The sequence below is a fragment of the Dermacentor andersoni genome, chromosome 9, assembly GCF_023375885.2.
Source record: "Dermacentor andersoni chromosome 9, qqDerAnde1_hic_scaffold, whole genome shotgun sequence".
In the NCBI taxonomy this organism is placed as follows: domain Eukaryota; kingdom Metazoa; phylum Arthropoda; class Arachnida; order Ixodida; family Ixodidae; genus Dermacentor; species Dermacentor andersoni.
In genome coordinates, this window is record NC_092822.1 from 93,743,783 (window position 1) to 93,766,227 (window position 22,445).

A 22,445-nucleotide genomic window follows, 5' to 3' on the forward strand; every position below is an offset into this window, starting at 1 on the left:
ACCGAGGAACCACGCTTCTTCTCACTGTTCTAGGTCAAGCATCATTTCCAGCCGACAGTATTTCTTTCTTTTCGTATAATAAATGCCTCTTTTACTAGTGTTTCCTGACGGAACTTCTCGGTTTCCACATTAAAGATTTCGCACGAAGATCGCATTGTGTCTACACAGTCTGAAACTAAGCTTTTTGTGCTGTAGCAGGTTTTGCTGCAATTTTTCAATTATAAAGTGCTACGCTGACTAGGTGTGGGCTGTAAACAAGGCGGACGGATCCTGTCCATTCTGTCTGTTCTAAATATTACGTAGCACCTTGTACAAGATATGCCATATATGTCGAAATATTAAGAAGTGTTACCTGACAAATCTCTTGCAAGAAAGTTTCTTGATTCACCCCTTCGAACTCTCTGATCAGACTTATAATATTGTTGCAGTATGGCGATTTTTCAAATGAAAACGCTGCCACATACATTTGTCATACCAACATCTCTGATAATGTTTCTTTTTATTTTACAGTGCAAGCATTTCCTCCAAGTAATGGTGAAGTCGCTATGGGATATGGTAGCAATATCAACGAAACCACCGCGTTATCGTGGTCCTCGTGGGGCCTGATCAGCCCGCCGAAATCCAAGCACTGACCAACCTGCCTACCGACGTCAGCTCCCTGCCCTGAAACCCCTGGCCAGCCCACCGTCCTCGGCACCTTGCCCAATTCCTATCCTGAGGGCAGTGCCTGTAAATAAACTGTTTGAAGATAACCGAGCGTCACCCATCTAGGTCCACGGAAAATGCCTGTTTGTGAAAATTTATTCGCAAATAAATTGTCATAAACGTCAATTTCAGTATTCTTTCATTATTATTTGCAAGCATATATGACTTCTGCTTCTTGACATCTTTTTGTCGAGCTTTCCTAGCTACTATTGAGGAAGACGGTAAGGGGACAATTGCTACAAAAAATGCCGCTAGCAAAATGTTTGCGGTAAGAATGTGTGCGTGCTCTAAAGCCAGCATATCTAGAATATTCGTCATGCAAAGGGCATTGGCTCAAAGCTGGCATTAATAATGGCAACGATATGGCTCAACACTGGTCCTACGCTGGCAGCACGATGGCTGCTGCATTGGCATAACATTGGTCCAATCTTGGCTTTAACGCTGGTCCTACGATGGCTGCTGCATTGGCATAACATTGGTCCAATCTTGGCTTTAACGCTGGTCCTACGCTGGCAGCACAATGGCTGCTGCATTGGCATAACATTGGTCCAATCTTGGCTTTAACGCTGGGCCAGCATTGGATCGGGTTGCACTTTGCCAATATGCCAACATTGGTCCAACATTGGTACCAATTTCTGCCAGCATTGGGCCATGGTTGGACCAATGCTGGTGTGCTGCCTGGGTATGATGACGACTTACTGGCATCCCCGTTGAAATGGGGTGGTGCCAAATTAGTCCCTTAGCTTTCTTGATTTCATCACGTATGCTATACATGTTGATGTTATTGTTGCCTTAAAACATGGTTCGTACCCGGATGAATCGAAGTGCACACCCAACACACCAAAAGGGGAAAGACAAACATTCAAACGGAAGCATTAGAGGCAACTAAACGATAACATACATTTTGAGAGGGCCTAGACATAAACTTAGGATAAAAAAAGTTAAACAAGGTGTCTCGGGGCAGCGTAAGATTCCGGACGCTTCAATGAACTTTTGCAGAGCAGTCATTATCGACCCATGGCTTGTGCCTAATTGACAGACACCAAAGGACAAAATGTTTCGTGTTGGAAGTGCAAAACCGAGATTACGAGTTGGACATATGAGGAAGATTCTGCGGAGGGAGGAGAAGCGCCGGCAAGGAAGAAAGAAAGAGGCAATTATTTCTGGTTCATTACACAAGGAGCAGAGGTCAGTAATGGATAAACGCGATCTATAAAGGTAAACATTTCGGCGGGGAACCCTACAGCGGAAGCTTGACAACGTCACCTCTAATTGGCGTGAAAGGCATTTGCTCCTTTTCCATCAAATGTTTAGAGGTCGAAAGTCATCTGCGGAAAGTATACATGATTAATTACAATTCAGCAATAAAAGACGTCTAAAGCCCCTGTTATAAAAGAGAAATGAGAAAAAAGAAATCAGGAAGGACATTTAAGACCGGACCATTCAGTGATGTCGAGGATGCGAGCGAGTCATCAGATTCATTTAAAACGTTTCCACTATGTCCGGGGACCCAGACAAGGCGGACTTAGACAAATTGTATATTGCCTGGTACAAGAGTCGAAAATATACTCAACAGGCGTGATTGATTAGTACAAGTTAAATATGCACAGACCGAAAGCGCATGTGTAAAACCTATTATTTGAAATTTCTGTGGCCTCAATTTTCGGATGGCCAGAATAATTGCCAGAAATTCCGCGAAAGAGCAGTTAAGCTGATTTGAAAAAATGCCAACGCAAGCCTTCTCTAAATATTGTGTTGCGTCCGTAGAAATAGCCAAGTGAGACAGAAATCGACTAAAATTATCTTGAAGGAGGCCTTCAAGTATGCGCGCAGAAAATTTTGCGTATCTAGGAAAAATATCACGAAAAATCAGTTTCACCTTGAACAAATTAGATTTAGGAGAAATCAGGCTAGGTAGACGAACTTCAAGTTTTGATAACAGCGCCTGAACAAAGTCAACTTGTGGCTGTCGGTAACGCCGCCAACCTGTTCTGAAAAATGAGCGGGGAGAACTGATGAAAACGGCTTGCGAATGAGGGAGGGATGCATCGTAAAGCTTCAGGAAAGTCAGGACACTAGGTTGCATAAATCTGCATTCCACCGTAATAACTCCGGACTCCCGATCGACCAGATTGTTAGCCACAAAAGTTGCCAGCACAAGACAGCTACGCAACGCTTGGCTTTCCAGTATAATAATAAAGTTCTTAGGTTGTATGCTGCAGCTCCCGAAAAAAGAACACAGCAAAATTCGAGAATGGGGCTGACGTAAAGCTCATAAATTATGAGCAACGTAGCTCTACGCATCCCTGCGTTTTTATTACTGAAATAGAATTTTTTTGTACATCTCTTTTGTCTTTCTTTTTTTTTTAGTGTGAAAACACTGCTAGCCTACCAACCTTCAGTATTTCGCCTCTGTCTGTGCGAAGCTCCCTCACACGCGCGTTCCGCGCGCACAGCCTCCTCCTCCTCTTTTTCTTCTGTTCACACGTGCGTATGCTTACGTATGTGTGAAGTAAATGCGGAAAGTGAATCGGGAATCGTCGTCGGGAATGTGTAAAGAGGAGATTCGTCGCGGCAAGCAGAGCGAACCACAACGAGCTCGCCGACAGAGACAGCGGGAGTCGACCGAAGAAGAAAATGTGGCCAAACGATTGCCTCTGCTCGTTTCGGGATGGGGAAGAAAGAATACACCACTCTCTTCTGTCTTGTCGCCGCGTTAGTGCGGCAAGAAAAAGGGTGTTGGGAATAATTCTTCGAAGGCTCGGCGTGGACTCAACAGAGCATGTTATTGTTTCCGTTTGGGGCCACGGCCTTGCGATTCAGCCACAGGGACGTTTGGTTCGCTGTCGAAAAATTTATTTTGAAATCCAGCCGAATGTCCTGCTCAATTCTGTCTTTTCTTTTTTGTTTCTTTGTTAAATTATTTATCATTTATTCAATCTGACTTCACTTTTTCACGCATAATTTAACGTTCTACATGCCTAAAAGCGTAGATATTCGGAAATTTTATTCTTCTCTATAAATCAGAATAATCCATGCATTTGTTGGTCAAGCCCCCATAGTGGGTAGGAGCCCCACATACGTGATAGGCAACAACTACTACTGCAGCAACAAAGAAGAGAATTCACGGCGTTGAAACGTGCCAACAGAACTGCCGAAGAACGACAGAATCGATTGAAGAACGACAGATGGCACAATAACGCCAAGCGCAATGCCGAAACGGATGAACAAGCGACAAGCCCACCCAGCTGGGGACGTTGCATACCAGTGGGGTGTTGCATATACCACTTTGTTTCGCGGAGCGCTCTGAGAATGCCTGCCAAACACACCCTAGCCCATTCCTATTCTTCTGATTATTTCAGTCTGATGATCTGGATCCGCGGTCACTACCTGCCCTAAGTAGATGTATTCCCTCACCACTTCCAAAGCCTCGCTACCTATCGTAAACTGTTGTTCTCTTCCGAGACTGTGAAACCTTACTTTAGTTACGCCAAAGATAGTGTAGGCGAAAGTCCGCGCGCTCAAGAGACATTCATTAAATTACTTGACGTTCTCGTTCGGATGCGTTGTTACTTCTTGTTTTCTCCCACCAGAAATGGTGGCTTCGAGTGCCTTAATTGACGCTACATTATTTAACTGTACCTTAATTAACTTTACCCTAATTAAAACGAGTAATGTGTGCTCGATTGGTTTAATTAAATGCATAACAATTAAGTGTGTCACTTCGCCCTAACGCCAAAACGTCGTTTGTTCTACTTCCACGTAAGCTCGATGGTTCGACTCCCACCGAAGGTCTTACGTCAGAGTGCCTGAGTTAACTCTATCTTCATTAGCTTTACCTTTATTTCTGTGGCATGATGAGCGGCATCGGAGCCACCGGTGAAGGAAGACGACGACGAGCGCGAGAGCAGTGAAAAAAAAAAAAAAAGATACTGTTCGCCTTACAAAAAAAAAAAAAAAAGATACTGTTCGTTCTCGTCGACCCTCCCGATCCCCAGATTCCCCTTATCTATCTTCTTCCTTGACACATCCGCGCGCCCTGTTTTCGATACCGGGAAGCTCGAGGGCGAGGCCGGTATCAGGCCCATTGCGCGCGCATATGTTACCCCTCCCCTCCCCCCCCCTCCCTTTTACGCTATTGACTCGCCTCGGCCTGCCGGTCGGTGCGCATGCCTGCCTCGTTGCGCGACGGCTTCCTCCGCGTCCCGTGCGATAACCGTGACGGCCTCTTCACGAGCCCGCTACGAACGTCACGATAAGAAAGACGCTGCATATCGCGGCGCCCGGGCTCGCGCGCGAGGGGTGGAGGAGGTTTTCGGGCATTGTCTATGGACACGGGCGCACCAACCTAGTCGTCTTCCTGCCTTCTTTTTTTGTGAAAAAGGAAGGCATTCAGTTCCCGAAAGGCCACCCGAGCGGGTGCACCTGAACACGCCCGCACGCCGTGCGAGCAAGCGCAACGAGAATCTCATTCCCTCCTTAGACGGCTCCGGGAAAAGTGGGTCTGTCGGCACAATGAAACAGGTATGTGCGTCCGTGTTTATGTACCGGCCGCCTCTGCTCAACTCCTTTAAACTTCGCAAAATTCAGCGTTTCATATTTACTACACGCCCAGTTCGACGGCTGAGAAATATGACTTACACGGGAGTTAGGTAATGCCAGGGCCGTAGCAGCGTTTTCGATATGTTGGTGCTGAATTTCATTTGCGGACAGTTCGGAAACGCAATTACTGATGAACTGCTATACTTAATAGGCTTTTTTTGCTTACTAAACAGAAATTTCATTATTTGTATTCCTATACTTGCTTTTTGGGGTTGGCGTATTACGAATCTACTCTCAATTGACAGAAATATAAGTGAAGAAATTGTTTTAATTTTCCTTGACACAGAATAAAAGTTTCGGCTTTCTCGCAGCTAAGAGACAAAAATTTACCTCTCGGCTGGTATCCACGCCTGTCGCGTTAGTGCCAGTGACAATCTCATTGAGCTGCTGAGCTCGAGGTCCAGCTTTCGATGCGGGTGCGACGAAAAAAAAAAAAAAGCGTTCGCTATTTATTTTCACGCGCAAGTAAAAGAACCCCAGGCGGTCAAAGTTAATCCAGAAGTTAATCCACTACGCGACATGCCTCATAATCAAATAGTGCTGCCGGCACGAAAAACCCGAGAACTGATTGTAAATACGTAATTGTATTGTGGTTGCCGACGCCGAGGCGTATGTACTGGAGCTTGTTAACGCGTGGGCTCTTTTCTTTCTTTCTTTTTGCGAAGCACAAACGAAGGTCGCAGGTGCTAGCTATAGTCAACAAACAAATAAAAACTTTATTATGGGGTTTTACGTGCCAAAACCACTTTCTGATTATGAGGCACGCCGTAGTGGATGGCTCCGGAAATTTCGACCACCTGAGGTTCTTTAACGCGCACCTAAATCTAAGCGCACGGGTGTTTTCGCATTTCGCCCCCACCGAAATGCGGCCGCCGTGGCCGGTATTCGATCCCGCGACCTCGTGCTCAGCAGCCCAACGCCATAGCCACTGTGCAACCACGGCGGGTGTCAACAAATTTGCATGTCCATTTTGATGATGCTTGCATCGCCGAACAATGACCGACTAGTTCACTCGCTACAAAGAGATGGCGCTTCCGACGGGCCCAGCAACTTCTGGTTTCACGACATCCCGCGATGCCTCAATGGTGGTTAGATTCCCTATCGCTGAGGCCGCGCTCCCATAAAGGTGGAATCAAAACCAAAATAAAAAAAAAGAGATTGCTCGTGTACTTGGATGTAGGAGTACATTGAAAAACACCAGGTTGTGTAGATGAGTCCTCGGCTCCCACATTACTTACGGCGTGTCTTATAGCCTGTATGATGCTGACTAAGACATTAAGTCCCAATAAATTATGTGATCGTCTGCCTCAAACAAAAAGTGCACTTTTCGTTCGTATGTGCACTGTGGCCGATATCACGTCATTTCTAAAAGTTGCTACAAAACTCGAAAACACGTATGTTCTAAATCCACGAATTTGGCGAAAACAAATCGAGTACTTTGGCAGAAACTGAGCAATCTGTAATGACATCGCACCGAAAAAAAAGGAAACGGCGCGGCTTGTGCCTGTAAATGCAATGGCAAATAAAGAAAAAAAAATATATCCAGCGGTAATTTAGCAATATATGGAAGAGAAATGCGTTAGAATTACAGTTGCCCGTCTTTAAGGTCCCGGGTCAGTGATTTAAACCGCATTCACTACACTGGAAAGCCTTCTTCGGGAGCTCACTGGCTACACGTCCTGCCTCTACGAAGGGCGAATCGCATGTGACGGTGGCACAGAGGAGACCCATACATGCGTACTTTCACTCAGATACACTCGCTTCACCCAGATAAATTTTTTTCTCCACTTTGACACTCCTAATGCTAACGCATTTAAAAATGCGGACGGAGAACACTATATGGACCTGTGGTTCTTATTTAATTCAGCGGCAGAAAGTGTTCATCACTGTGCCTTGGAAAGCAGCTTCTAGCCCGGCCTCGTAGTAGGCGTGCCGTGCGGCGAAGCTTGCAGCGGTTGGAGGTGCGCCGAGCTTGAAAGCATCAATGTACGACATTCGCATTTGCAGCGGCTTCCTGCGCTACACCGACGTCATGCGTCGTCACCGCAAAGGGAGGCAGGTTTGAAGCACTGGCAACGTACGCGTCGCCACGTGATTAAGCGTGGCATTTTCCACGGCACCGCGGGTGGTCTGTTCACGAAGCGAAGCGTCCCCTAGAGAAGACGGTTTACCTCGGAACCGAATCCTATTATCCTACTGAAATAAATGTTACACGCTGGAATGCCTTGACGAGATAACCAGTTGGACGATTGGAATAAAAGATTGTTGTGCTTGAGAAAAAAGAAACATAAATTCTAGTGAGTCTCGGAAGCAGAATTCCAATTTGGGGCATGCAATTAGAAAAAGAAAGAGAACGGGGTCTCGCGAAAAATTGGGTGCTAGTAAAAAAAAATTGAACCTCAGCGTTTTTAAATACGTAACTTCGCTCCTAAAACAGATATCGCGGATATATGAATTACATCCTTTAGAGCACCTAAAGCACGCAAGTTTGATACATGAATTTCCAACTTACGTAAAGCTGTTACAGTGTGCATGACGGTTTTGCGAGAGCCCCGTTCACGTGTCAAATGTTCAATTCAGATCGGTGCATATTGTATCAATTCCTTTCCGCTTTATACGTATTATTAGTTGGAGCTTACAAAATTGTCACATACCTTTTTTTCATGTTCCTGAGTTACAGAGATGTAAACTCGACAGTCGAGTTTCTTGAAGTTTCGAAATTTTCATGAATTTTGCTAAAACATCGACTGCCTAAATAAACAATCTGTTTCCTTCAGTCACAACATTTTCACATTTTCTTTCAAATGCAACGAATGTAACCAAGATATGTGCAGCGGTTGTTGCGGAAAACGAATGAAGCGTTCTCCCTTATTTAGGTACGAGCTACGGCGACAAGCCATTCGTTTCAGCGACTATAATAATCTTACCTGTAAAAGTTGTAGTTCCATTAAACGCGATACCTCGCATTTCCTTAAATTAGGCTAAAGTCACTGTGGCGAAAGAGAAATGCACTGTAGTTCTTCAGTGATTTACATGTTTTGCAATACCACAAAAGGTATTTTATAGAAAAAACCTCGGCGAAGCTTGATCAAGATGCGCGGTTACGCAAGACGGTGTATATGCCACTACACGATATTTGAAGCTTTTCTTTCTAAACTTGTATGAAGTTGATTAGTTGACCTTGGTGCTTTTGCATGCACACCGTAATGAGGTTTATATGTGTGGGGAAACCCAGTCTCAGACAGAGACCATTCACGATTCTGTTTTATCATCTGTCCTGTTTATACCAAGAGCAAGTAGATGCATTACATGTGCGATACGTTATATTGCACTCTACGTTCATACCACATTCATACCACACTCGGAGGGAATGCTTTATTGCTTCGCACACACACACGCATAAATATATATATATATATATATATATATATATATATATATATATATATATATATATATATATATACATATATATATATATATATATATATATATATATATATATATATATATATATATATATAAGCGAGACAAATCTCACCGTCACGGCCCAATAGTTCGATTGTCATATACTTCGATCTAAGTGCCCATTAAAGAACCCCGGGTGGTCGATAGTCTGGTGCCTCCCCCGTGGCGTATCTCATAACCCTCTGTTTATGCCCCATATCCTAAAGAAAAAAAAAAGGAAATAAGTGACGCTAAGCCGTGCATATTTCCGGTTAGTGACCCCGTTCTGGAGAAAGGATAATGGGGTTATCAGAGTTCGCTTTATCTCGAGGACACGAAAAGCCATCGTAGAAACCCGTTTTTTCACACTCGCCGAAATAATCACTCGACATTCGATCGCATCTCAACGAGCGTTCTATGGAAGACAACGGAAAGTCAACAGAGACACAACATTATCTGTATATCGGTTTTTGTAAGGGATGCCCACAAACACCCACCCGCCGCTTCCAACTCGAAGGGGAAGCCACCGAAAGCCAGCGACAGAGCCGCTACTTGGCGCTTGCGTTTCGCCTTCCGCGGTCGCGCAAGTGGCTCGCGGGTTGTTCTCTCCCCCCCCCCACGCCCCCCTTTTCCTCGCTTGTCAACGCGCCCCCCGCTCATCTCCGCGGCAGCATCCATCAAGAGCGCTGTCAGACTGGCAGCGACGATAGGTGTCACCGTTGTCAGGTCGCGCGTGTCTCGGCGTTACAGCTGAGAGGGTACGATCACTCCTTTATATGGCCGGCTTTCGGGAAGGCGCCCCCCCCCCCCGCCGCCCCCCTTGGTCGAGGGCGCAGAATGCCAAGTGGAATTCCTCATCCTTCCAACGGCGGTCGTCTCGTTGGACCGCCGTTAATAGACCGCGCTGAGAGAACCGTCCTGCGAGCGCTAGATAAAAAAAAAAAAAAAAAAGCAGTTGCATTCGTTTCTTTAGTATTGCAAAATATTCGTTGGCTCGGGCGAGACACACTTCGCGGCAGGCAGGCAGCTAACCGTTTCGCATCGTTTCGAGCCTCTTCAATAAAACAAGATTTCAAGTGTCCAATGGTGCAAGTGAACTTCAGCATCCCATATTTAAACAGCCGGACGCCCCCACCATCAAGCCGCGATCGTTTGCTTCTCTCGTTCTTGCGCGAGGTAGCTTTTACTGCGATAGCAGCTGGTAGTGGGGAGCTTTAGCAACCGGCGGGTTCGTGATAGCAATTCCACGAACACTCTAGGCACTTTTTCGCCGTCGCCGTGATGTTCCGCATAAAGTCCGAGTGGGATAAGATCCTATTACGTCCCGCACGCTGAGGGTGCGAGGGAACGCGCGCGAGGGTGAGCCGAGGAGGACGGTGGCTTGATGCGCGCGCACACACACGCACACGTGCGCGCGCGTATAAATTCAGCCGCGTTAGAGAATGCGATAAAGAGAACAAGAACACAAAGAAAGAGCGAGAGAAATACTAAGCAAACGAGAAAGCCCGTTCGAAGAACACGGGAACCGTGGTCGCACGACACGCGTCGAAAGAAGCAACGACCACAAAACGAGAACAACCGACACGACGAACGCGTCCCTCCAGAGAGCGAGCACCCGTTGACGTCCGGGTGCCCGCGCGAAGTTATGACGAACAACACTCGCATTCCTCCTCGCACCTCTTCGTACACATTCACTCTCTCTTTCGCTTTGTTTCCTTCTCTCTCTGTCACTGGTTTACGTCGCGGTCGCACTTGGTGATGGTGGGAGTGATGTAGGCGCCGAGGGAGGGGGTCGGGTGTTGTCGTGTAACGCGAGTTCTTCGTTTCCTCGGCCGCTTTCTTCCAGGCCAGGCGCAATGGCCTCTCAGTGACAGTGCGAAACCGAGTCGACCCTCTCTTCGTACGAGAAACAAAAAACTCGTTCGCCGAACGGTACTTCGGCGTGCCTGACGTTCTCGACACTTTGGCGGGCCTTCGCTTACTTGGCTAGAGTCGATCTTCTTAGCTGCGCCTTTCTTTTTTTTTCTTCTTTTCTCTCCTCACGGGCAATAGCACGCGATCTCGCCGACGATTTGTCAACACGCTCTCTCCCTCTGTCGGCTGCGCGCCGTGCTCGTGCCTCACTCGGGGCCTCGTTCTTCATCTCGCGCCCAAATGGCCGCCGCGACAGCGTGGGCTACCTTCTCACCCGCATTCTCAAGACGGAGTGATGAATTGAAGGACGTTTGTTGACATTGAAGAAAAGAAAGAAAAAAAGGCAAACGGTACCCGTCTACCTGGAAAGGTCGTGGGCACGCTTTTGTTTGGCTTTGATTTGCCTTCGTTCTTTTTTTTTTTCTTCATCCTCGTGATTTATACGTGCGTGCCTTGTATGCAGTCGCGTGAGTTGGCCATTGCCTCTCGCGTGTCTGTCGACGACTCTCGCAAAAAGAAAAAGAAAGAAAAGGAAAGGAATGTCGTGGTGGGCGATGGTTAGTTTCCTTATTTCGGCGGCACGTATACACTGTTGGCTTTTCTTTAGCGCGTATTGTTGTTCTCCTTCTCTTCTTGCGACGAGATGCAAAATGTTCGTCAATGTGGTACAGGCAGAAGGAATTCGCGCATTCGGAGAATTTGGGGCACCCGAGGGAGGAGTCTCCTTTCTGCGCGAAGGGGGGGAGGGTGGCAGGGGGGGGGAGGGTTGTTGCATTCGTGGACTTTTATGCGCGCTCGTTCATTTCGGATGCACGGAATTCCATGACGTCGCTGGCTGCTGCTTGCAAGCGCGACGTTTTGGCTCGTTCGTGAGCAAACACCGACGAACGTGAAAGGATGCGCGCGTGACGCACCCCTCACTTTGTACCACATCCACTGCAAGTGTCAGGCATAGAGTATTCGGGACATTGAATTTGCTACGAAAACTGCGAGTGAAAACTTTGGCGCTGTAGATATCGCCTATACGCAAAGTGCACGTGTGATGATCACGTGTTGTTCTCGAAGTGACGTCGTTGTTGTCACCATCTGGATCGCTATCACCTTCGTGAGACTATTTTACGTCCACCGCAGGACGAAAGCTTCTCTCGGCGATGTCCTGTGCACTACACCTCGTAGTCGCTTTTGTAGTCTCTCTGTAGTTCTCTCGTGCCACCCCGACACCGACCCCCCCTTCCACTTCAAAAGCTCTCGGTTCTCCATCTTTAAAAGCTTCGAACGCGCACCACTGTGCCACAGCGCAGTCAAAACTGTGCCATTCTTCTCTCTATCTCTCTCTTGTCTTTAAAGTAGGGTTGCGCGCCCGTAAATGCCATCGCCGAAGGTGGCATCGACGCGCGACGTTCTCGACGGGGCCAGCCTTCTGTTTCGTCCACTCCTGAGAGAGTACCGACCGCGCGCAGCGAATTAATCGGCCCATTGAGCAACGCGAAGGCAGTGACCCCAATACTCCCCCATTCAACAGCGGGCTCCGCTTTCGCTCGGCCTCGCTTAATTCCGTGCAGCACTGCTTGTGCGGGTGGCCTCGCGGACACACGCGCGGGGTCGCACGGGAGACAACGGGTTCCGGCTCGCTAGCGAAGCTTGTTTTACAGTAGCCTGCCGAAGCATTGCCTTCTGCTTCGGTCATAATTCCATTTGTATTACTTCTTCTTTCTTTACAGTACTGTTTACAGTGTTCCGTATGACCTACTTGCATATGCATGCTGTAACTCTGTATACTTATCTTAGACGTGTCGTTCACAATTAGTTTGAAGAGCTACTTACCATGCACTCTGGTGTAGCTTTTCTTTTTAGTGTTCTTGCGTATGCCTTTGTGCCAAGTAGTAGCAAGTGCCTCTTATAAGCGACAGCACATCTTTAGCAATGACGTATATGTAAAGCATCAATGAAAGCGAAGAATGGGAGCGCAGCACCATAAATTTGGACGATATTCCTTGGGCATCTTGCATATTTCTAGTGAATACACTAAACAAGTTCTCATACTAAATGAAACTTTGAGGAACTGGGAGAAATCAAAGAAAGGTAACCTTAATTGATAGAGAAGTCAATCGGGGTGGATAGCGAGAAGGATAAGAGGAGTTAGCAGTTCCGCAGAACGTTTGCGACAGGGAACATCCAAACTTATTTCATTTGCTAGATAAACGTTCGTTAGTTGTTCCCTTAACGCTCGCTATCGCGATAAATGGGCGACTCGCGTTATGCACAAAATCGGTCGCCAACACAAGTGTTCGATATTAACGAGGCACGATTCTATGGCAAAAACATAGACGAAGACGAAAAAAAAAAAGCAGTAACGACAAAAAAGAAGCAAGAAGTATTGTCGCGCTTTTACTTGTCATACCTTGCTAGTTAAAGGGTCATCAGCGCGGCCCCTGCATATAACTCGGTGCACTCGGAACGCGAATCGAGAGCGCGCAGGTCACCGTCCCTAGCGAGCACGCGATGTTTGCATGCCCTCGTCTTCGGATGGGGGGGAGGAGGCTAGAAAAAAAAAAGAAAGCTAGCGAGCATTAAAGGCCGGTCAGTGAGCGTGACCACTTGCACTCACAGCCCGAGAATCCTTATCGCTCGCTTTTTTTCGGGCAGGTAAACACTCGATCCGTGCGACGAGTGCATGCACCTTTCGGCGGTATGTGGTAGACCACGGCGTTTCGTACATTTTGTCCGTTTCCTACAACGGGAATAACGCTGTGGAAGCTACACGCAGCAAGCACGGGTCGCCAAAAAAGTGTTATCACTCCGCCCGAGCCGTCCACGCTCCGCCGCGCGCCAGCGGCGTTTGCTCGCGCTAGCATGCGTGCATGCAGGTGACACTGCCGCGACGGGCTGCAAATGAAACAACAGCAACGAAAAGCAAATTGATCTGAGAGAACGTTGTAGCAGCCGTGTTAGTACCTGGCGGGTTTGTTTTTCTAAGAGCAAATTCCTTTTTTTTTTCTCATTCAGAGCTGAGTTTATGTGAGGAGCATTTTCACAAAAGTTGGTCAAGGAACGGCGAATTATATCCAAGTGCGAACGCAGCCACTGGAGAAAGTATCTCTAGCTGCCACAGCGCTGTACGTGATGTAGGAAACGTAGTACGGACATAGTTTATATGTGGGGCAGGCCTCGTCGTAAGGCCTCTTCCATGACTGTCAGAGCCAGATCGCTTCTGCGCTATTTCCCTCCGCGATCGGCAACGACAAGGTACGCCGCTGCTTGCAGTTAGGGTGCAGCCTCAGCGAAATACCAGCGGTTGTCTCGGCTCAAGTAATATCGCGCAACAAGAAACGACATGGACGTAAGAGAAGAAGGCACACCAAGCTTTCCTTATTACTTGAGTGATGAATTACCAATTTGCCCGGAATGCTGCTCTGCGCATATCTCGGTATTTGCTGACGCGAAAGCGTCAAATGGCCCATCGAGCGAAAAAGCCGGCGTCTGTCGTCTGTAGGAACGAAACGGCAAGTAAATTCCTATTGAGTGCGACGCCACGTCACAAACGCGCCTCGACGGAGCCGAGAGGGTGAAAGGGAAAACCTGCTCCAATGATAGCGCGCCAGGTGTTGCGTGAGGGGAGAGGGCATCGCCGCGACGCCACGTCATCCTCGCTCTCGGAAGCCTGCGCTAACCGCGCGTTCCTTGTCCGCGCTAGCACTCGCCTGCGTTATAACTGCGCCTGGGTAAGACAAAATAAAAACTCGCCAAGCGTCTCAACGCGCTCGCTTGCTTGCAAGGAGTTCCTAACTAGAAAGAACCGCTGAGCGGCGTTCTATTGGACAATAATGCTTTCTCATTCAGAACTCGAAAGAAGTAGGTGTCCTGGGATGTTTTTCGGCCAATCATATGGCAGAGCCTACAGAGGCGGAGGCTAAAGAAACTGACGAAGGCCGGGCCTGCCGGAACATGCTGTCAAAACGAGAACTAAGTTGTAGCCCGAGAGCAGCAGTATAGCCAAGGATTTGAGGGACGGGCTAGGACTAAACAGCCACCTCTGCTCCCAAGCCGCGGCATTCCTTCTTTCATAGCAAGCTACATGTCACGAAGGGGATAACACTACCAATAAGGCCTTATATATATATATATATATATATATATATATATATATATATATATATATATATATATATATTCTTTCGATTTTATTGCGATATCAATTATGTGGGCACTCAAAGCGAATTTCTGCCGTCGCCGTGGGGTTTTTATTAACAACTGCTCCTTTCCCGTTGGAGACACCCTTTCAGGCCAAGCTTGAACAAAGTTGTAGAATTCTGTTTTGATTGATGGGAGAGAGGAGGGAGGCGTCGTAAGATTGTATTCATAGATTGCCTCCATTTCCGTGACGCAGACAGCTAACAGATGGAGGCGACGAGACCGTGAGCGTCTCATTCGCTGTCGCTGCTACAGCTTGCTTGAGATTGCGGGCATCGCGTCATTTAGATCCCAACTTTGCGTTGCAGCTGCGTGTTCTCTTGTTTATTTAATGATTTTTGTTGTCTGCGTACGCACTCGTAATGATGTGTACTTGTACGTAGGGAGCAGTCGACAGCAACGCTCACAGACGGGACTTGACGTCTGCTACAAACACGTGAACACTTTTTGAAAGATCGCGTATCCCTCCATGGTGCCTCGTACCCATAATCATATACGATATACTATAGAGAATTCTGCGTGAGAACCTGTACGTACCCATGTAAACCCATATGACCATACCGAATTATGGTACGGGAAATATGGGCCTTTTCGAATAAGGAATTACGTCAAATTAGGCTCTGATGTCCTGTTCTCATGGAAACGCAGGGAAGGCACAAAACAATGCTAGGAAGTAGGAATGAAAGGCGCGAGTGCTTATTCCCAGCGAACAAAGGACAATACACAAAAAAAAAAAATTGGCGCCTACCGGCGTTTATCGGAGAGAAAGTGGAAAAAAACCGTTCCTTCCGTGACTCGCTTGTAAGGTAAACAAGCTTCAATGGACAAAAAAAACAAAACAAAAAGAAAACAAAGAGAAAAAAAAAACAAAACAAGGCGGAAGCTTTTCATTCTCAGGAATGCGCGATATCGCATGTGCGCACCTGTGCGATTCGTATAAGAGGGTAACCCGCCGCCGGGGCACGTCGACGGTTCGCCACAACAGCCGCATACCAGGACGCGACGAAGGCGGGGTCGGCGCCGTCAACTTCGATAACCACGCTTCGCGTCGACCCATTGTTCGAGCTGCAAACAACAACCACGGTCTCCTTGTCGGCAAGAATGTCGGCGACGACGATTGGCCGTTGCGCAGACAGCGGATTATTCCTGTACTTGACAAGTGTATTTTTTATTTTCATGCGAGTGTTTTCCATATCGAACGTCTCCTTTCATCCCTCCCTCTTCGCCTACGTGCGCGCGCTGACCGCGGAAAACGGCTTCGTCCCATAGATTGAAAACGAATAGAACTTAGCAAAACAAGGCCGATAGAATAAATACGTACATAGCAACAACGCTAGATTTCCGACAGAGTAGTTCCCAACACGCCAGTCTGTCTTCACCACGAAGGAAGGGAACACACTTGGAGGGGAGCGTGACGTGGCATTCTTTAGAGCGTGGTCCCACCACGACTGTTTTTCTTTCTTTCTTTCTTCTTTTGCATTTCGTTCTCATCAAATTGGGGCCGCCCCGGCCGGGCTCGATCCCGCGGCATCGAGTTTAACAGCGAAATTTCGTACCCAACTGACTTATACCGAGGCGGGTACTAGATACCATTCCTTTGCCGATTAATAAATAACCAGAGTCGCGTATTCGCAGCCAGAAATCTGTGACGTCATGTTGAGGAAGTGCGAGAACTTAGTGCAGTGGGCACCGGCATTTCGATATTCTTTTTCTGACCTATCTCACCATGCCTCCTAGCGAGGTACTCCAGGGTGGGTCCGATATGTTTTTTTCTAGATTAGAAACTATGTCCCGGTGGTGCTAATTGCCTCTGGAATTGTAGCGGTGACCGATTAGTAACAGTGACTACCTTATTTAGTCATTATTATTACTAACTTTACCGTTACCAACTGCAGATACACCAAAGTTGTAGATAGTGTGACAACCATGTATAGTAACATTAAAGAGTGCACTATGCAAGCTGGACGTGGTAAACCGCACGATTCGACTAATTCTATCGTAGCCTTAGATTAGAGCTTATCGCGTTTTCTACTTCACGTGTTAAGAAACGGAACCTTGCGCTATGTTTTGCTTCAGATAAACGCCGCGATTTCTACGAACGACGAGCTGCTTCGTAAAGCTTTTCTCACAGAACTGCTTCACCGTGCGCGTCCACCGTCGTCGCGTTATCTCACTATCGCGCAGTTCGTCATTTAACCGAGCGCCACTCGAGTGTTTGTTCGATCGAGCCGTTCTTACGAAAGACAGCTTCCGTAAGCTTCTTGAGGAGCGATCACACAAAAGCACTCCTGAGATAAGCTGCAACAATTCGATCCCAAACGATACGCACGCTCACGGGTGCAGAGCTTGCGCAACGCTTTGTACGAGGCACGTGTTGACAGTCTGACGCGTAGACTCGCGTAGCAGCGCAGTTCGTTTTTCGTAAGAAATATTTTGTCGTCGTAAGAAGCACAGCGGCGGGCTAATGCAAGCAAAACAGCAAAGAACGAGAAGGCGAAATCTTGTTTTTTTTCAGCATACACTACAATTGCGAACGTTAAGCTCGTCATGTACCTGAAATTATCGTAAAATTCTGACACGTGGTGCTTTGAGAACAGAGAGAAAGCAACCAAGTCAATGTAATCCACTCTTGTAACTTTTATGTTGAAGTTCTGTTATGTTTTTCTATTGTTTAGTAATATTTTCATTCCTGCATAAATATTGAGTGTATCGCAATCACTGTATGTATCCATTCCTTTAATAGCCCCGCACAGAGGTGACAGTATGAATGAATGAATGAATGAATGAATGAATGAATGAATGAATGAATGAATGAATGAATGAATGAATGAATGTGTGGTGTTAAGTGGTCCAATAGCCAGGTATGGCCAAAGAGTGCCATGCGAGTGTTAATGAGTTTGCAGTGTAACTATCATTTCTATGAAGTTGACGTGACGTGACTGTAAACGGGCTTTAATGGGGCCCTCAAAACACGGGGCCCCTAATGCTATCGCGTTAATACATGCGGAACCTCACGGCTATGCCGACGGCAAAATTTCGCTTGGAGTGTCCATATAATTGCTACGGCAATAAAAGTAGCTTGACAACCGCAGTCATTGCAATGCATCTTTAGCCAAGTGTAAGTACTTATATTTATTTAGAGAAGACATGCTGCCCCTTCAAACGAGCATTAATAAACAGTTTTAGATTAGGCTGCACAAGCGATGGAAGATGCACACTGTCTGGCGCATACGAAAGAACGCAAAGCGAGCGCAAAAGACTGCAGAGGGCCCACGATGGAGCTTGCGTCTCCCAACGCTTAGGCGTGGCTGGAGTACCTCGTTCTAAAACTCGCTAATGCACGTCACCGTTCACCCGCTGTAAACAAGACCACGCGTAAACGGCATCGAGTGCACCACACGGTCACACGAATGTATAGGGGAGGACAAGAAACGCGATGTAAAATTTGATAGCCGACAGGGACGCGGGAGATCACGTTGATTACGTCGTATCCTTTAACGTATAGCTCAATTTAAGTATGAGGTGACTCTTGCTTTCCGTCTCCTACGGAACGCGGCATCCTCCGCCAAGCATGAAGCCTTGCGATGTCTTGACCGCCACTGAAACCGCAAACTCGTGAACAAGGCTGTATCCAACTCTGTACGTAAAAAGCGCACAGACAACCCGCTCGCTGTTTCTAGAGCTTCACACGGCTGCGCATGGTTCGTTGTGTTTTTCTCACAGGAGGGCGGCCATTCTTGCATTCTTATAAAGCTAGAAATGACGCCCTCGCGTGCAATGAAGACCGGCACATACATCCAGTAGTTGCCTGCAAATGTTTCGAATGCGACTACGGTATACGGTTGTGGGATGTCACAGAGACCAGCGCGACGTGCCGAAGTCATGTTCTACCAACTCTAACCATTTCGTCATTCGATATTTTTGATGTATCAAAAGGCTAAATGAAGAGTTATGCAGTTAGAATACAGAGTCAGGAACGAAAGCGTAGTTTGATCACAGAAGAGAGAGATAAAAAAAAACAATAAAGCGCTGGAAATGTGACACACTGTGGGAATTGACGTTATGCGCAAAATTTTTCAGGGAGCTTCAACATTGCATAGACAAAGAAAGCTTGAATAATAATAATAATAATAATAATAATAATAATAATAATAATAATAATAATAATAATAATAATAATAATAATATAGAAAGCTCTTCTACGCGTGCAGTCATTTCAACAATACCTACAGCGTCCGCACAGCATTACGTACCACGTACCGCAGCCAACACGATGAACTTAAAACTATTATCCGCACAACTAATATACAAGAGTATCGCGGGAAAAGCGGACTCTCCTAATAAAAACGTTGTAGCAACGAAGCACCTGTGCCCCCGATAGTCACGTGACACGGGGACTAGAGTACTCGGGAGCGTTGCAGGCGCATTGCCCCAAGGCGGGGCGACATCGTGGCGGTTGCGTACGACGTGTCCCAAGAGCCGTATAGCTTTGTTTAACGAAGCGCGAGCCGGTCAGCGATAGCTACGAGTCACGTCAGGAACGAGAAACGACTCTTTATCAGTGGGGGATGATGGCTTGTCCATTGTATCCGTGCGATCGAGCTTAACGCACCGAAGGATCAGCGGTGGTCGTTTAAGAAAAGCCCTTCTTCTCGTTTGAGTTCCTTGGTTGCTGCTATCGATGGGGGCGCTGTCATGCCACCATGTGTGTACAGGAAAAATTGATCCACAGTGGAGGAAAAAAACTAGGAAGCTTACCAGCAAGTATGACGCCTGTAGGGTGGGCAACTCAGCAACAAAGAAGGTCACGCGGAAAGTCAAAGAGGCTGAATTAATCTCATGGGTGGCGGCAATGGAAAAGATACCTGCCATGAGTAACTACTTAAGAGGAAAAAACGAAATCAGGAAAGAAACCATTTATGATAACTCAAAGTGGAGCTCATTACTTTTCGAAGCGAGATCGGGATGCCTTGAACACGCACCTATAAAGCGAGATATAAGAAGGAAGAAGAAGCATGTGCTTGCTGCGGTAAAGCTAGGGAAACGACGGAGCATGTTATATTAGAATGTGAAGACGTCTACCCAGTGGTCGATTTAGGCACCACTGGCCTCTTTGAAGCCCTTGGGTTCCGCGGGAGCAGAGGAAAAGCAAACATGTCCGTAATAGGCAATAGTAAGAGGCGATTGGAGGATTGGTGGAAGAAAACTAGGTAAACGACAAAAGACGGAGACGTACAAAAGCACAGTTCGCAATGGGGGATCAGAAAATTTGGGCGTGGTAGTTCATAGAGTTTTTTTTTTTTTTCATTGTTTAACCTAGGTCGGATATCAGGCAGTATAGTAGCAAGAGCTTGGTGGCGCAACCCATCGCCCCGTTCCAAAGGGGAGGCTCATAACATTCATCCATCCATCCATCCATCCTTCCATCCACCACTCTCCAGCATGCGCAGTTTAAGTAACTTCACCATCGTTGCAAATGTTGTAATTTCAACTGCCTTATATGTTTAATAAATGCACGATTACGACATTCTCAGACATCACGCAGTCTTCTATCCTACGAAACCCCCGCAATTACCTGCGCATGTAGATAATTGCCGGGTGTGCACCAATATAGCGGACGTATCTCTCTTCGCTTATCTTTACATGCGCTAACGTTTACCAATTCACTACCGTATTTAATCCCGCAGGGCTTCGTGCAGACTGCGCATTATTTTATTTATACTTTAGCACGCAAACCTTGACACTCCAACAAGAAATGCGTAATTTGTCTCAGCAGTATGTTTACACGCTACACACGCTGCCGACACGACGCAGTATGCTCTAGCGGCGCTGCGAGGACTTAGTGAAACGATCAGTAAGCTGCACAGTATACTATACAGGCGTGCCTATACGCGCCGTTCCAGGACGAGCCGCGTTCTTTTGGGCCATAAAAGCGGCGCGGTCACGAAAGAATCCTTTGCCCATAACTAGGATGGTGGTTATATATATCACTGCACAGTCGCGCCGCGCGGAGCACGCCTCCTTGCCGACCCCCGCCGGTAATTTAGTCGGTCTCCAGAGCAGCAGCAGCAGCAGCCACGGCGACGAGGAGGCGTGCCTGCGGCCACAGAGTTTCCTAGAAATCGCCAGAGGGAGCTCTTGCGCTCTATAGTGTCACCGGTGTGCGACCGGTATAGTAACCAACGTGACAACAAAGAACCCATCCCACCGTGACTGTCGACGGCAATGCGTTTAGCATTGAATCAATATAGCGAGACAAACGTATTGCCACCGTCGAACATGAGTTACGTATGAAGCGTGTACTGCCGCGGGACACCTCATTCGCGCTTCCCTAAGAACAGTCGGCGCCACCTAGCGCCGCCGCCGCGAAGCCTGCGCGTGGACTCCGAAGTGCGTGGCGTGCCGGTGCGCGCTGACGCTCATAATAGTTCCCTAGCTTGCCGAACAATCAATGACACAGACTCGGAGACCCAGGTTGACGAGACGTTCGTTGAAGAGTGCCACATCTCCAGTGCATCCATGGCGCAGGTCACTAAAGCGCCTGGCGTTCAATGAAAAGTGGCACATACCCAGCGTATTTCTGGCACAGCCTGCTAGTGCGTCGGGCTGCTAGCTATCCTTAGGGAATCTTTGTGACGTGGGTTCGATTCCGCTCAACGCTAGAGAATCTTAAGGGAGCTTTCTTCGTCATTGTGGAATGGCACATTACCAGTGAAACATACCTATTTACTCAAGTTAGCGTCAGAGACGTTGATTAAATGCGGCACGCCTACCGGCCCATGCCCAGTGACCCATGTCTGCATCAAAAATGAATAATTGAAGACCAGAACAGACCAAGTGGCACATACCCAGTGCTCCAAGTCAGCGTCAAAGAGCTTCTTCGAACAGGGCTACTTACCCAGCCCTGCATATGCAGCGACCCATGATGGCTTCAACGAGGTTCGCTGAACAGCAGCACGCAGTGTTACACGTTGCCGCATACTCGGCAACCCCAGTTGGTCAGATTGTATGTTTCGAACGCTGTTCGCTCAGAGCAGCAAACCGACGCGCTGCACATTCGGCAACGGGCCACTTAGTGACCCAGGTAGGAGGGAGAGCGGTCAGATACAAACGTGCTTAGACACATGCATACGCACATAGGTACGCCCCCGGAAAGTGCGTGAAGTACCCTGAGAATGGTCGCGCATTAAAATACTGCTTCAACCGAACTGGGGGTTGCTGTCATAGACAAGGTCGAGTTGAGACGTACTAGCTATTTTCGCATGAACCCGACGCGAGAGTCGGCCTGACTGGCATGACCGCGTTTACACGAACTCGCTTCTGGCGACTCTGTCCGAACGACGGCCCAAAGCGTCGAGCCTCTGGGCTTCTGGGATCAACTGAACTGGGCTTCCGGTTCCCGCAGCTGTCTGCAACAGCTCTGTTTCGTGGCTACTTTTATTACAACGAGGATGCACTGCACAGTGCTCGTCTTTGCCTTGTCCGGATACCATTCCCGCTTCCGGAGCGCAGAACGCTTCTCCCACGGAAACCTCGGCGCTGCCTGCAGGCGCGACCCGTCCGCGTTTACGTGCGCGCTGCGAGCG

General features: G+C 47.6%; 1 protein-coding gene across 1 annotated transcript in view; it reads left to right on the top strand.

Annotated features, from left to right (window-relative positions):
* The first annotated feature begins 3,994 nt into the window (after positions 1-3,994).
* Positions 3,995-22,445, top strand: part of LOC126528381 (sodium- and chloride-dependent glycine transporter 2-like) — a 69,955-nt gene continuing 51,504 nt past the window's right edge. Inside the window, exon 1 of the mRNA XM_050176272.3 lies at positions 3,995-5,229. Coding sequence (XP_050032229.1) covers positions 5,221-5,229 — 9 coding nt within the window. The 5' untranslated portion in view covers positions 3,995-5,220. The remainder of the gene's footprint in view (positions 5,230-22,445) is intronic.